Source organism: Chelonoidis abingdonii, chromosome 2 (genome assembly GCF_003597395.2).
Source record: "Chelonoidis abingdonii isolate Lonesome George chromosome 2, CheloAbing_2.0, whole genome shotgun sequence".
NCBI classification, from domain to species: Eukaryota; Metazoa; Chordata; order Testudines; family Testudinidae; genus Chelonoidis; species Chelonoidis abingdonii.
Genome location: NC_133770.1, coordinates 130,293,843 through 130,309,292, shown reverse-complemented (window position 1 = coordinate 130,309,292; position 15,450 = coordinate 130,293,843). Strand labels below are relative to the sequence as shown.

Genomic DNA, 15,450 nt, shown 5'->3' with positions numbered 1-15,450 from the left:
TGGATCCACTGTGGATGCCAGCCTACTCAAGGAGCAAGTTGGTTTTTGACCACCAAGAAGTTGCTGTGATCAAATCCTGGCTCTTGCTACAAACATTGAGGCTGGATTCCAATGAAAACTCAAGACCAGTACTGCTTTGCACCTTATGCTGCTGACAGATTGATAAGTTTGGAAGGATGGTCTCAGGCTGCAGAATGCCATGCTCAGCAGCCAAAGTTTGTGCATGTACTTGGAAGTCAAACCAGCAGGCCACACACTTTGAATAATGGGCTACCACAGGGCTCTGTATTTGCTCTGACACTCTTCAACGAATACACCAGTGATACGCTTGGAGTAATAGCACAGAAGTTTGAATATGCTGATGATTTGGCACTTGCAACTCAGGCCCATAGCTTTAAAGAACTTGAAGTGAACCTTACATCTGACCATAAGATCATGGAGAAGTACTTCCAGAAATGGAAGCAGAGACCAAATCTGAGCAAATCAGTAGTCGCTACTTTCCACCTTGAGAATAGAATTGCACAAATGTTCTAACTGTGGAGTTATGTGGCAAAACTGTGCATTATGACCCAAAGCTAACATATCTTGGTGTCATCTTTGACCGTAAACTGACCTTTCATGATCACCTCAAGAAAGTAGCCTCTAACACGAAGACTCGCTTCAACATTATTCAAAAGTTAGTGGGACCAAGCTGTGGATCAGCTGCCTCGGTGTTACAAACATCAGTCTTGGCCCTAGTGTACTGTTTGCAGAGTACCCAATTTGTGGCTGGGCAGCTGAATCAGAACATGCGAATCATCACGGGAACTTATAAAATCAACGTCTCTACCATGACTTTCTGTATTAGCTTGAGGTTTGATGTTTGCTATCTGCTGAGATATAGCTACTGGACAAGAACTTAAATGTGCCAAAGAGTAGCCAGAACTTCCCATCCAGTAGCTTATGAATAACATTCCCCAATGATACCTGAAATTGCAAAATTTAATGACCATATGTGACCACCTCATGTCTTTGGATCCGGCCAGGGAGTGGCATCCTTTGGACTTCGTCTACCTTCCAAACAAGCACATCCTTACTGACCCAACAAGCTGCCCTCTTGGTTTTAACATGCCACACAGACTTTGTGCCACATTGACCTACATCTGAACAAACCATAGAAGATGCAGCTACTTGATGCACAAGTGGAAAATCAGACTCTTCTTTGTATGACTGAGGTGAGAACATTCAAATCATCAAACATCACAGATCTTTACTTTGTCAACCCCACAGTTCACATCCTTTTACAGCCCTTTCACACTCACCCAGAGGATTTCATCTGTTAAATGAGAAAGAGGGAAGGGATAGCTCAGTGGTTTGAGCATTGGCCTGCTAAGCCCAGGGTTGTGAGTTCAATCCTTGAGGGGGCCATTTAGGGATCTGGGGCAAAAATCTGTCTGGGAATTGGTCCTGTTTTAAGCAGGGGGTTGGACTTGGTAACCTCCTGAGGTCCCTTCCAAGCCTGATTATTCTTATGATTCTATGTAAAGGTTGTTTTTGCCATTTTCAGTTCCCCTGGAGGTGGCAACAGCCAGTGGTAATTCATTTATGTACATTCCAGGTGTAGTCAGTGTGTCAGGTGTACCTATCTGAAATGGTGGAGACAGTAGTAGTAGGCTCTGCTTGGTAAAGTTTTGTTGGTGATATGAGGACCTGTTGTTAACTTTGAGTTTTGTGTGACTGATTTGTGGTTATGTGTTGCACCTTTTGTGTGTGAGCAAGGGGAAGAGCTGCATGTGAGTCTTCAGGATCTACTGTGCATCAATTTAATGTATAGTTGTGTAAATTATGTAATTAGCAGGGGACAGATGTTCTAATAGAAAGAGTGCTTTCATATCCAGCTTGCTACTGACAGTTATCTCTGCATTTATTATCTGCATATATTCCAGGTAAAGTGAGTGTGGTCGATGTCAGGTGTAGCTTATTGGTAAATTGTATAGTAAATTGCTTAACCACATTTTGGTTCCTTATGAAATATATTCGAGAGATGAGATAACCAGTGTTAGTCAGGTTTACTGGTATAAGCCAATAATCATAGAATATCAGGGTTGGAAGGGACCTCAGGAGATCATCTAGTCCAACCCCTGCTCAAAGCAGGACCAATTCCCAACTAAATCATCCCAGCCAGGGCTTTGTCAAGCCTGATCTTAAAAACCTTTAAGGAAGGAGATTCCACCACCTCCCTAGGTAACCCATTCCACTGCTTCACCACCCTCCTAGTGAAAAAGTTTTTCCTAATATCCAACCTAAACCTCCCCCACTGCAACTTGAGACCATGACTCCTTGTTCTGTCATCTGGTACCACTGAGAACAGTCTAGATCCATCCTCTTTGGAACCCCCTTTCAGGTAGTTGAAAGCAGCTATCAAATCCCCCCTCATTCTTCTCTTCTGCAGACTAAACAATCCCAGTTCCCTCAGCCTCTCCTCATAGGTCATGTGATATAGTACAGGAAAAGGGTTCTATACCATACCAGATTCCAGGAAGTCGTCTCAGGTAGTATTGATGCATTCACTATACGCAGAAGGTGTATGTGATGGGACCCCTGAGTACAACCTGGAACTGCTATGCATCCGTAACTCTCCAGCCTGAGTTTTCTCACAGTGCTTTGCTAGTGGCAAGCAGCAAACCCCTCCAGATGCTGTTATTACTCAGCCATCACCATGCAGAGGCACACACAGCTAAGTTGCATGAATGTTCTCCAAGCCACTCATAAACTGTGCACAGGGAAACGTCAGCAAATCTCCCCAGCCACTAACCTTGCACGCAGAGGTGCTGGAACAATTTGCATAGTGGGGTTACTGAGATCCATTGAACCAAACTGTAAACCCTGTAGGGCCAGCTTTAGGCAGATTTCCTCTGAATTGGGCCCCGCACCTGTGCCACTTGCCCTAAAGAAGAGTGCCTAACATAGGCGCCTTTTTAATTTTTACTCACCTTGTGGCGGTCTGGGTCTTTGGTGGCACTTCGGTGGCGGATCCTTCACTCGCTTCAGGTCTTCAGCGACAGATCCTTCAGTGCCACGGAAGACCTGGAGCGAATGAAGGACCCACTGCTGAAGTTCCGCTGAAGACCCGGACTGCCACCGGGTTATCGAATCAGGCCCTGCACTTCCTAAAGCCAGCCCTGAAACCCTATATATATGATGGAAACCACTTCAAGTCAGGGGATTCAGCCAGTGCACCTCGTTCCAGCACCTGTGCTTGCACCCCAGAAATTTACCATCTTACACTGCTCAATACCTTTTTCTTTAACAGTGCAAGCTCATTAATTAGTTCTCCACTTCTTCAAAGGAAAGTGGATGTTCACTAGCCTTTGTAAACTGAGCAGATTCCCCAAGCACTTTATACAAACTCACTGGTAAGGATAAAATATTAAAATAAGTTTTAACAACTACAGAAAGATAGATTTCAAGTGATTATAAAGTGGTAGGCGTAAAGGTTAGAGATAGTTAGTTACCTTTTAGAAAAGAAAAAGTAAACATGCATTCTAAATCCTAAACTTTTAGACTAAGTGAGAGTTGAATCAAACAGTTTTCCTCATCCCACTGAATGTAGCAGGTAGGTTATATGTTTATATATAACCTACCTTCTCAGTCTGGGTCCAGTCTTCTCATTTCACAGTCTTTGTTTTCACAGTGTTCTTGTTGTCTTCAGCGTAAATGGAGAGAGGTGGTCTCGTGATGTTGCTATCTCTTATTTTATACAGTCACTCCATGTGCCTGGAAAAATACTGGCTCAGACGTGTACTGGTGGCCCTTGCTGAGTCACAGAGTTGAGCAATCCTCCTTGTGTGCTACTTGCACAACTAAGTCATAGAGTTTAGGATTATATGGGAAATATAAGAAAGGGCACTAAGCACCCATATCTACTATTTCTAGGCAGATATAGTCAAGAACCTTTACAGGACTACAAAGTGTTCATAAAAGATCCCCCTTCTGCGAGGTCTCACTCAGACAAACCTTTGGCTAGTTGCTGGCTAGAACAGCACAGAACTTAATTCAAGGAATTTTCTGTGTCTTTCTGCCTTTCAGTGCTCATCTTTATCAAGCACTATAAAACAGATGTGTTTGTCCAATGTGGTTTTTGGGTGAAAAGTTTTGAAGTCTTTCTCTTGGTTTTCCTTCATTCACACCCTTCATGTTATCATGGAAGCACTCAGTCTCATACAGGGATTGAATCCTTGGGGTATTTCTTCTGCTCTGTGACCTACTACAATTGGGCCCTATGTTCTGTGATATTGCTTACCACTCAGGGTGTTGCCCATATCACAGTCACATGACAGTCATGCACCGAGCTATTGGAGATGACTGAGTTCAGAAGACCATATTGCTGAGTTCAGAAGACCATATACTTTTCCCCACAAAAGTATCATTGTCCATGCATCTTTCTCAGACCAGCTGAATCTAGTTACACTTTAGCTGCTAAAGAGCCCTTTACAATTAAGCGGTTTGTTTCTGTAGGTGCTTATAAAATGTTTCCAAGTAATCTGCTAACCTTTACTTCAATAAACTGATGTATTGAACTCCATTGCTAATTATAAAGTATTTTTTCACACCACATATCCATACTTATGGCTCTTCTCTGAACTGTCTCCAGTTTTTCAACATCTTTTTTTGAAGTGTGACACCAGAACTGGATGCAGTTTTTCCCATAATGGTCTCACCAGTACCAAGTACTGGGATTACTACCTTCCTTATATACTATCCTATTTATGTGTCCAGTGATCATGTTAGCTTATTTTGACACACTGCTGTATTAGGAATTCATGTTCAGTTGATTACTCTGACCTCAAGTCTTCTTCAGTAGTGCTTTCCAGAATACAGGCTCTCATCCTGTAAGCATGGCCTGTAATCTGTGTCCCTAAATGTATGACTTTGATTGTATTTAAAATATAGTTTGATTGCATCCATCATAGTGGTGATCCAAATCACTTGGTAATATGTTATCCCCATTGGTATTTACCAACCCACCAATCTTTGTTTTATCTGCAAGCTTTACTGGCAATGAGTTTATATTTTCTTCCAGGTAATTGATAAAAATAGAGTAACACTGGGCTGAGGACCAATCCCTGTGGGACCCCCCCGTAAGAACACTACGACTCATTCATGATCTTCAATTAGCGATTCTATTTTGAGATTTATCTGTTCATTTTTATTTTTATTTTATTTAAAATGAGTCACTGATTTTTCTATAGCACTAATTATTAAACTGAATGTGGCACATTACAAAATCAGATTTCTATAAGGTGGTATAGTATAGTATATTATTACTTGAAATGGTGAAATTAGTAAAATCTGAAAGAAGTTTGCTGTCTTGTGCCACTATTCTAAATTTGTTTTTCATCTGTCTTAAACATATTTTAAGTTCTTGTATATTAATTTCTTTACAGATGGCAATAGTGGCTGGAGATGTCCTGCTTGTCAAAATGCTTCAACACAAGTTCCTACTACTTACACCTGTTTTTGTGGTGAGTGTTTTTCATATTTACAGTTGGTATTCCTTAATTAATAAGTTCTAATACTGTTGAAGAATCTTTCCTTACACCCCCAAAAGCTCTCTTTCATGGCGACTTTGTTAATGATATTGGAAGATAACCGCCTGACTTGTGTGATGTTCGGTTCCTATATAAAGATTTATATATAACAAATATTTAGATAAATGTTAAAATAAAACCTTTATTAGGAATGTTTTGGAATCAGTATTGATACAAAGGCATTTAGTAGGAAAAAAATCTAGAAATACCTTGTTCTAAGGTACAGGTAATTACAACTATTATAGGCCTTTCCCTACATATGTTATGTTAGTGCAACTTTTCTAACATGAATTTAAACCAATGTAGTTAAACCAATTCAGACTCCTGTTTGGACACACTTATTTTGGTATAAGAGTGGCTTTAATTTAATCCCGTTTCCAATCAACTTAATCTAAGACAATAAACTAAAATAACTGTTCACACAGGAACTTGCACTAGTTTTAATTAAATCAGTTTAAGAAAAGATTGAAGTTAAACAGGTGCAACTTTCCTGTGTAGATCCAGAGCCTAGATCTCTTCTTTACCATATGTAGTCTGATGCACAAAACATTGCAGAATCATGAGATAAATGAATTAACTGCATACCTTTAGATATCTCACCAGTATTCTGACCACTGATTCATATTTTTGAAACTTGCACTAAATTTCCAAACTTCTGAGCAGCTTCAGTCAGCTTCCACTTCTTAAAATCAGCCTGTCTTGGAAAAGTTGCCTCCTATTTTCTAAAAATCTTGGAATATCACCTCACTAAAAGTGACACCTCAGAGTCCAAAATGGTCCCTCCCTCATCACTCTCAGTATATTTACTTTAAAGTTCATTATTGTATTGAAGCTGTTCCTGCATCTAATTTTTTGTGTTTGTTTTGCTTTTTAGGTAAGGTAAACAACCCTGAATGGAATAGAAATGAAATTCCACATAGCTGTGGAGAGCTTTGTAGAAAAAGAAGACCAGGTCAGGACTGTCCTCACTCTTGTAATATGTAAGTAAGTGTGTTTCAGACTGTTTTGTAGTGATCTACAAGCATTTGTGAAAGCTGTGGAAACAAATATTTGGATATTTGTATTTTTCTTTCAATTTGTTGGTTATTTAATTCTTAAAACCCCTGTTTTGATGGCTGTTTCATGGATGAACAAAAGATTTGTATGAAATTGATTATTATGGAATGTGGTTTTCTTTACCAGTACGAAAAAGTTTCAGGCTTTCAGTGACTGATGCCAAGTACTATTTGTTAGACATTTTTCGGGTTCCTTAAAGAAAGTGTAAAAATCTAAACTTTTTTTCAATGTCTTTAATTCTGAGCATAAAATATATTACTTCACTGGATCAAGTATATTTTTCAGTAGAAGCGTGGAAATTAGTACAATGGCACTTGTTCCTCTTCATTCTGTTTTATAGAGAGGGGAAATAATAAATGCATTTTTAGTTTTGATCTCTTTATAAAAGAAATAAAATTACAGTGTAACCAGATAGAACAAATGTAGGAATTTTTAGGAATTTTAATCTTTGTTTAAAGGCTTATGCTTATGGCTGAAAATTTTGGATTTTAAGTATAACAGCCCATCTTTCTTAGAACTGATATGTTTTTTGCATTGGGAATGAAAAATAAAATCAATTTTTTCGGATTGGTTAGTTTTTGGGCCAGTCTGCTGAAATATCATCTTTTAAATTTGGGTATTGCCACCAAGATCAGATTGTGCACCCTGTTTTATTTAAAAAAAAACAACACTTAAAAATGTTGAGCATTGTGTACCCCTTTACTGTTGTAAAGATAAATGTAGTAGGTGAATCTATAATTTTCCCACTTTCTAAATCTGCTTTGAAAAAGGCATTTTCTAGCTTAGTAATACAATGATCAGTAGTAGCTGCAGGTTTGTTTCCCCTTAAAGAGAGGAAAGATGGTCAGTGGGTCAGGTGCTGGACTGGACATCTAGAGACCTAGGTTCTAGTCTCACCTTGGCCACTGATTTGCTGTGTGGCTTCTCAAACAGAAGTTTTGGGCTTCATGCAGAATTTACTGGGTGGACTTCTATGGCCTTTTGTTCAGGAGGTCAAACTAGATCATAATGCTTCGTTCTGGCCTTAAAATGTATGAAAGTATCTGTCTCTTGCAAGTTAGTGAGCTATAGAGATATTGTCAAGTTGAATTGAATCTTTTTTTATATTGACTGACTTCAAAATGTTCTCCCAGAACAACCTTTAAATAGTATTTCCTAAAACTTTTCTTTAAAAGGTAAGGATATTTAAAAGGATCATTTGGGCAGGCGCAGAATGCCTGCTGCTTTTTTAGTTTCAGCTTTGCTGCTGCTGCTACTACTAGCTGAGTAGTAGCTGCTACTTTGCTGCTGCTCTGGCTGAGCCCAAGGAAAGGCATGCACCATGATCAAAACAGTTTTATATTGATGTTCCATTTAGCAGCACCTTAATACGTTGATTAGATAAATTTTTCTTTAGTCTGTCTCGGGTGTGGTAATCTTAAGGGTTACTTATAACAATAATTAGTGCAAAACAACATATGGAAATGTGATTTTCCAAATGCATGATATCCCTTTAAATGACCTTGCAAGTAAAACTAAAATAAATCTCAAATAACATCAAGAACTAAAAATACATTAAATATTTCTGTTATATATAACATTGTTATGTTCATAGTTTGCTTGTATTTATTTGAAAACACATGGCTAAAACTCCTCCCCACCCTCCAATATCCATATATGTCAATACAGGTGTAATATGAGTTCTTCTCAGAAGATGGAAAGGAAACCTCTTAAAAGCATTGTGATATTTCTGTATAATGGGAACTGATCCAGCCTGAACACATTAGTTTAAAAAACTTTCAGAGAAACACGTAATGGGGAAGAAGAAAATAAAACCAAATGTTCACCCAGTGTCACCTCAAATATTTGAAACTTGTTAGTGGTTGTCTGTCTAATATTGTTTGTTTATCTTGCCTTTTTAGATTGTAAATTCCTGGGTCAAGGATATTTCTTTCTACGTATTTGTACGGCACCTGGGATAATGGATCCCTAATCCTTATTCGGGCATTTAAAATAGAAGTAATAAAGAATAATAATAAAAACAAGGAAAATTAATATATGTTTATATAGAAATGCAAACTAAGTAGCTTTGTTTAGTTTTCCTTTATTAAATCAAATATGTTCCCCACCTTTTTAACAGTGTATACGGAGTTTTGTACAAATTCATACATTTGTAAGATCAGAAGGGACAATTATGATCACCTAGCCTGACTTCCTGCATAGTACAGGTCATACGAATTACTGGGTGGAATTCTGCATCAAGCTCATATCTTGTAGTTGAGCTAGAACATATTTTTTTGGGAAGATGGTCTTAATTTCAAGATTTCAAGTGATGGAGAATTCACCAAGTCCCTAGGTAAATTGTTTCAGTAGTTAATTATCCTCATTGTTAAAATGTTGTTACCTTGTTCCTAACCTGAAACTAGATAAATTCTGCTTCCACACATCAGCACTTATTATGTCTTTGTCTGCTGTATTAAAGAGCCTGCTGCTATCCTTATGGAGGTACTTATGACACATGATCAAGTAATCTTTTAACCTTGTCTTTGATAAACTAAATAGATATGGTAGAAGACTTAAAAAACTCTAAGGCAGGATTTGCAGACCTCAGATCATTTTTGTAGCTCTCTTTAGAACCCTTTCCAAATTTTCAATGTTTATGTACTGTGGACACCAGGACTGGACATACCATTCCAGTGATGGTCTCACCACAGTTGTGTGTACAGAGGTAGTATCCTTACCCTACTTCTTGATATTTCCCCTCCTTTCAACTCAATTTTTAAAATTTCAGGGACTGTATTTAGCTTTCTTTAGCATTGCAGTGGGGAGTGCATGTTCAGTGGGTTATTTACCATGATCCTTAAATCGCTTCTGAGTCCCTGCTTTCCAGGATACAGGTTCCAATCTGATAGGTGTGACTTGCACTCTTTGTTCTTAGCTGTACAGGGCCTTGTATTTTGATGTATTAAAATACATGTTGCTTAAATGAACCCAATTTACCAAATAATCCAGGCTGCTTTAAGTCTTTTCTGCATCTTTGTTGACAATTTTTTTTAAACTATCTCACCTAGTACTGAACTTCTGTCATCTCTAGGATTTCTTTTATTCTTGATTTTTATGTACAGTAACACCTCACTTAATGTCATCCCAGTTAACGTCGTTTCTTTGTTATGTCGCTGATCTGTTAGAGAACATGCTCATTTAAAGTTGGTCAGTGCTCCCTTAAATGTTGTTTGACAGCTGCCTGCTTTGTCCACTGCTTGCAGGAAGAGCAGCCCGTTGGCGCCAGCTGTGGGAGGGTGGAACCAGCGTGGACTGGCAGCCCCCCATCAGCTCCCCTAAGTTCTCTGTGCAGCAGCCACCCAGCAGGCTATCAATTGCTGGGCAGTTCAGATGTCCCTCCCCCCACCGCCATGTGCTGCTCCTGCCTTCTGCCTTGGAGCTGCTCCCAGGAGCCTCCTGCTTGCTGTGCAGTGAGTGGAGGGATACTGATGTCAGGGTGTCTCCCTCCCCTCCCATACCCCAACGCCACAGAGCGGGTGGGAGGAGGACGTGACAGGGCTCAGGATGGAGGGAGCTTGTGGGCAGCCGCTGCTGTCTCAAGTAGCTGATCTACTTAAAAAGGCAGTGTACTTAGACTGGTGTCCGCATACTTAAAGGGGCAATGCGCGTGTGTATCTCTTTGACACACACACACACGGGGGGGTGTGTGTGTGTGTGTGTCTCTCTCTCTCTCTCTCTCTCTGTCTTTGTCTCGCACACGCGTACTCCTCGGCATTGGGGCTGGTGACATATTGCTTTTTAAATTATCTGTTTGTTCGAGCACCTTTTCTTCTAACGTCGTCTCTGATAGCACCTTTTCTTCATTACCAGAAAAGAGCATGTCTGAGATAGGTATCTGCCCAACCTCCTCTTCAGTGAAGAATGGTGCAAAAAAATCATTTAGATTCTCGGCAATGACCTTCTCTTTACCTGAGAATCTTGGCTTTCATTTTTAAAAGTAAATTTCTAACCCTCATATTTGTAGAGAAGAGCATGAGAATAATTAGAATGATTCGGGACATGGAAAAAAACTCATATGAAGAGAGTAAAAGGATTTGAGATTGTTTACCTTAGAAAGGAGACTACTAAGAGAGGACAAATGATAATATGTATAAAATAATAAGTGATTCAGAGACGGTAGATCAGGATCTTCTGTTCTGTCCCTTTAAGAATAAGGGGACCTTCAATTAAATTAAAAGATAGCAAATTCAAAACTGATAGAAGTAATGTTTTTTTTTTTTTTTTTTACAGAGTTACACAATTAGATGGTGAATTATCGGCCTATAAAATTTGAAGCCAAGAAATTAACATATAGATGTCCAATCTCATTTTGAATCTTGATAAGTTTCTTGTCTTATCTCTAATAATCCCTTTCTCTAATATCCTCTGTCTTAATATCCCTTCTGACATGTCATTTTGTTTAAACCTGTATGATTTTTGTAACCATATAAATATAAATTCTTTTTAATATTGCTAACAGGATATATACCAGATTGTTGTAATGAAAGGAACAATTTGTGAAGGGATATATAGACCTCATAGCTTCAGGTTTAACCCTTACGATGAGATATTGTCTGTACGCTAATTGCGAGGGGCCTAGGGAACAAGAACTGACGGAACAGGAGCTACTGGTGCAGGAAGTGAACCGGATATTAATAGGATTAACAGAAACCTGGTGATATAGTATCATGACTGGAGTACGGGTTATTGAAGGTATGTGTCTGTTTTAAAAAGCAGAAGAAAGGCAAGTGTGGAGTACTAGTACTCAATGATGGGGTGAATGTAATGAATAAGTGACTGGAATAGATAAGACGGAGTATGTCTGGTAAAAATCACGCTGGTAAAAAAGCTACTACGAGTTCCCTGAGATAGTGCTTGGGTGTGCTAAGACCGCCGGATCTGATTTGATATGGATAGGACCTCTTAATGTCTTAATGAAGTAAACACAAAGGGGAATGGTGTGTTATGGGGACTTATACTTCCGCGGATATAGACGGAGGACGAGTGCTTGCAAGCAATAATAGGGGTCAGATTTTCTGATGTGATAGCGGATTGAATTTTCATCAAGTAAGTTTGAAGTACCTACAAGAGGGGAATGCCATTTTAAGATTTGGTTTTGGTCGAGTAGTGACGGACTCGTAGAAAAAATGGTGGTAAGGGACAACCTTGGTGAGTGATGCATGAGCTGATTAATTCAATTAGATGATGAAGGATAACAAACGTAGATCTGGGATAGGGTTTTCGACTTCTCGGGGCCTAATTTTAAGAGTTTAGAAAAATTAGTTCGGGAGTGGATTGGACGGAGGAACTTGTGGATTTAAATGCGGACGGAGGCCTGGATTGTTTACAGTCGCAGCTGCGGAAACTGTGGAAGCTCCATGCCCAAGAAGGCGGAAAAAATCCAGGCGGGAAGTTGTAGGCCGAGCTGATGACAAGCAACTCAGAGAGGGATTAGGAAAAAAGCAGAAACTACGGGAGTGAAGAAATGGGCGGGATTAGCAAGGGAAGCTCACTAGTGAGTCAGAACGTGTAGGGATAAGTGAGAAGGCTAAAAGCGCTAGAACTGGACTTGCGAAGGGAATCAAAACCAATAGTAAAAGTTCTACAGCACATAAATAAGAAGAAAACAAAGAAGAGAAGTGGGGCCGCTAGCACTGAGGATGGAACGGAGGTTAAGGATAACCTAGCAGACCAAGATCTAAATAAGTACTTTGGCTCGGTCTTCTAATAAGACTAGTGAGGAAGTTTAGGGACGATGGATGGAATAACAAACGGATGTGGATATGGAGGTGGATATTACCGCATCTGAGGTAGACGGCCAAACTTGAACTAGCTTAATTGGGACAAATCAGAGGGACCGGACCAATCTCCACCCGAGGAAATTAAAGAACCTGGCGCGTGAAATTGCGAGCCCGTTAGCGAGAATTTTTAAAGCCAATCGGTAAAACTCGGGGTTGTGCCGTACGACTGGAAATTGCTCACTAGTTCCTATTTTTTTTTAAGGAAAGGGAATAAAAGTGATCGGGTATTATTATAGGCGTTAGCTTGACGTCTGTCGGGTGTAAGTCTGAAAAAATTTTAGGGAGAAAGTAGTTTAAGGACATTTGAGTCAATGTGTATTGGGCGATTGCAACATGATTTACTATAGGGTGACTCGTGCCAAACCAACTGATCTCCTTCTTAGAAGGTGACGGATTAGTTTAGACTAAAGGAAATGCGGTAGATCTAATTTTTTTACTCGATTTCAGAAGCGTTTGACACGGGTTCCGCATGGGGAACTGTTAGTTAAATTGGAAAAATGGGGATGAATCATGAAAAGTTGTTAAGGTGGATAAGGAACTTGTAAAGGGGAGACTCGCGGCGTATCTAAGGTGAACTGTCAGGCTGGAAGGAGGTACTAGCGGAGTCCCTCAAGAGTCGGTTTGGGGACGTCATATTTACCATTTTTACTGACCTGGCAAAAGAGCGGAATGTGTTATAAAGTTTGCGATGACACGAAGCTGGGGGTATGCTACAACGGAGAAGACCGGGATACTATTCAGGAAGATCTGACACCTTGTACAACTGAGTAATAGTAATAGGATGAAATATAATAGTGAAAAGTGCAAGGTCATGCACTTAGGGATTATAATAAGAATTTTAGATATACTTGGGGAGTCAAGTTGGAAGTGAACGGAGGAGGAGAAGGACCTTCGGGCGACTGGTTGATAGCAGGATGCTATGAGCCGCCAATGTGATTTGGCTGTTAAAAAAGCAAATGCGGTTTTAGGATGCATCAGGAGGTATTTCCGCAAGGAGAAGAGGTGTAAGTGCCGTTATACGCGCTGGTGAGACCATGGAATATTAGTGTTTGCAGTTCGGTGTCCCATTTTAAGAAGAGAATTCAACTGGAAGCAGTTCAGAGACGGGCACTAGTGATCTGAGGAAGGAAAATGCCTATGAAAGGAATTAAGAGCTGGCTGTTTGAGCCTGGCCAAAAGAAAGTCTGGGAGGATATGCGTGCTCATAATAACAGGGGGTTAACGTAGGATCGAGGAAGGTAATTAAGTTAGTACTAATGTAGGTCACGAGGACGAATGGGTATAAACTGATATAGGAATTAACTTGAAAATTAGACGAAGTTTTAACCATTAGGGAGTGAAGTTCTGGAACGGCTCCGAGGGAGGTAGTGGGGGCAAAAACTATCTGGCTTAAGACTAAGCTTGATAAGTAATGGAGGGGATGTTATGATGGGAAGTTATTTGGCAATTGATTGATTATCGCAGATAAGTCTGCTCAATGGTCTGTGAGGGATGTTGGATGGGAGGAATGATAACTGCAGAGATCTCTTGGGTGCTGGCTGGTGAGTCTTCCACATGCTCAGGTTTAGCTGATCGCCAATTTGGGGTCGGGAAGGAATTTCCTGCCCCCCCACGGCGCGATTGCAGGGCCTGGAGTTTCGCCTTCCTCTGACGTGGGCATGGGTCGCTTGCTGGTGGATTCCCTGCAGCTTGAGGTCTTCAAATCTCAATTTTGAGGATTTCAATAACTCAGTCATGGGTTCGGGGTTGTTATAAATGTGTATGGGCAGGGTTTTGTGGCCTGCCTTGTGCAGGAGGTCAGACTAGATGATCATATTGGTCCCTTCTGACCTATGAGTCTATGAGAGCTAATGTCAGGCTAAACTATCTAATTTCTGCCTCCTGGGAGGTTCTTACACCTTCCTCTAAGACATCTGGCACTTGCCACTGTCAGAGATGTTACTGGTCTAGGCGGACCTTGAGTCTGATCAATTGTGACCATTTCTTTCTTTCCTAATGTAATCACATGGTGGTAGTAGCTGGAGCTTTAGGAGCTCAAGAGCTGGCACCACTGATTATTCTTACCAGCTTTGCCTGTTGCTTTGGGGTATGCTCATTTATTAAGGTTACTCTTTGGGTGGTGGGGGGTTCTGTACTTCTCTCAATGTACTGCTTGTGTCACTTGTGTTCTCATATCGAGCTCTACTTCTCCCTGCTGCAAGTTCCCGCCCAATGGAGCTATCTTGCAGGAACTAGGTTCCCCAGGGCTGGGTTCTTCCAACCCCAGAATCTCTCTCTCTCTCTCACTCTCTCACACACACACGAGCATGTCTGTGAGGACCTCATTAATCAGCGCTCCCAAGCTGACACCTTTTATGTCCCTGGACTCAATAGGCTGGGTTGAGCAGCACTTCCAAACTGTCATTCTCATAGGCCCTTGGACTCACCAGTCTGGGTCAAACGGCACGTCAAAGCTATCATCCTCATATGCCATGGACCCCACACCAGAATAGAGCATGCCTGAGCAGGCTGGGTCGAGCAGTCTGCCACCCTCATATGCCCCTGGACTCAGCAGACTGGGTTGAGCAGCACTTCTAAAATGCCACCCTCGTACGTCCCAGGTTCAGCATGTCTCTAGCCCCACTTTCATGTTACCACTGTTCTGGTAGTAACCTGTTTGATGAGCAAACCCCACAGGATTTTGGGAGGCTGCAGGGATCTTTTAGCTTAGGTACGAGGAGAGTTGCTGCAGAGCAAATGAGGAAACCAGAAAACACCCACGAAGGGGAGAGAGCAAGAGAAGCAACCAGCTTAATCATGAAAGTTATTTATTGCCAGATAATAACCGTAGCGGAGCCAAACAAACAAAACAGTTACAATATTAAATCTAACTTAAATTTGATTATAAAAGTCAGGTATACAAAACTGTAACTGATCACACAAGTCAGGGTCAGAAGGCTATACCGAGAGAGAGAGAGCTGGGTTCTTACCACTCTGTGAAGCTTGAATCGATGAGGGGTCCC

General features: G+C 40.6%; 1 protein-coding gene across 1 annotated transcript in view; it reads left to right on the top strand.

Moving 5' to 3' along the window:
• The window catches only part of NFX1 (nuclear transcription factor, X-box binding 1), a 235,223-nt gene that overhangs the window by 41,979 nt on the left and 177,794 nt on the right, over positions 1 to 15,450 (top strand). The window contains exons 4-5 of the mRNA XM_032803700.2: positions 5,427 to 5,504; positions 6,445 to 6,550. Coding sequence (XP_032659591.1) covers positions 5,427 to 5,504; positions 6,445 to 6,550 — 184 coding nt within the window. The remainder of the gene's footprint in view (positions 1 to 5,426; positions 5,505 to 6,444; positions 6,551 to 15,450) is intronic.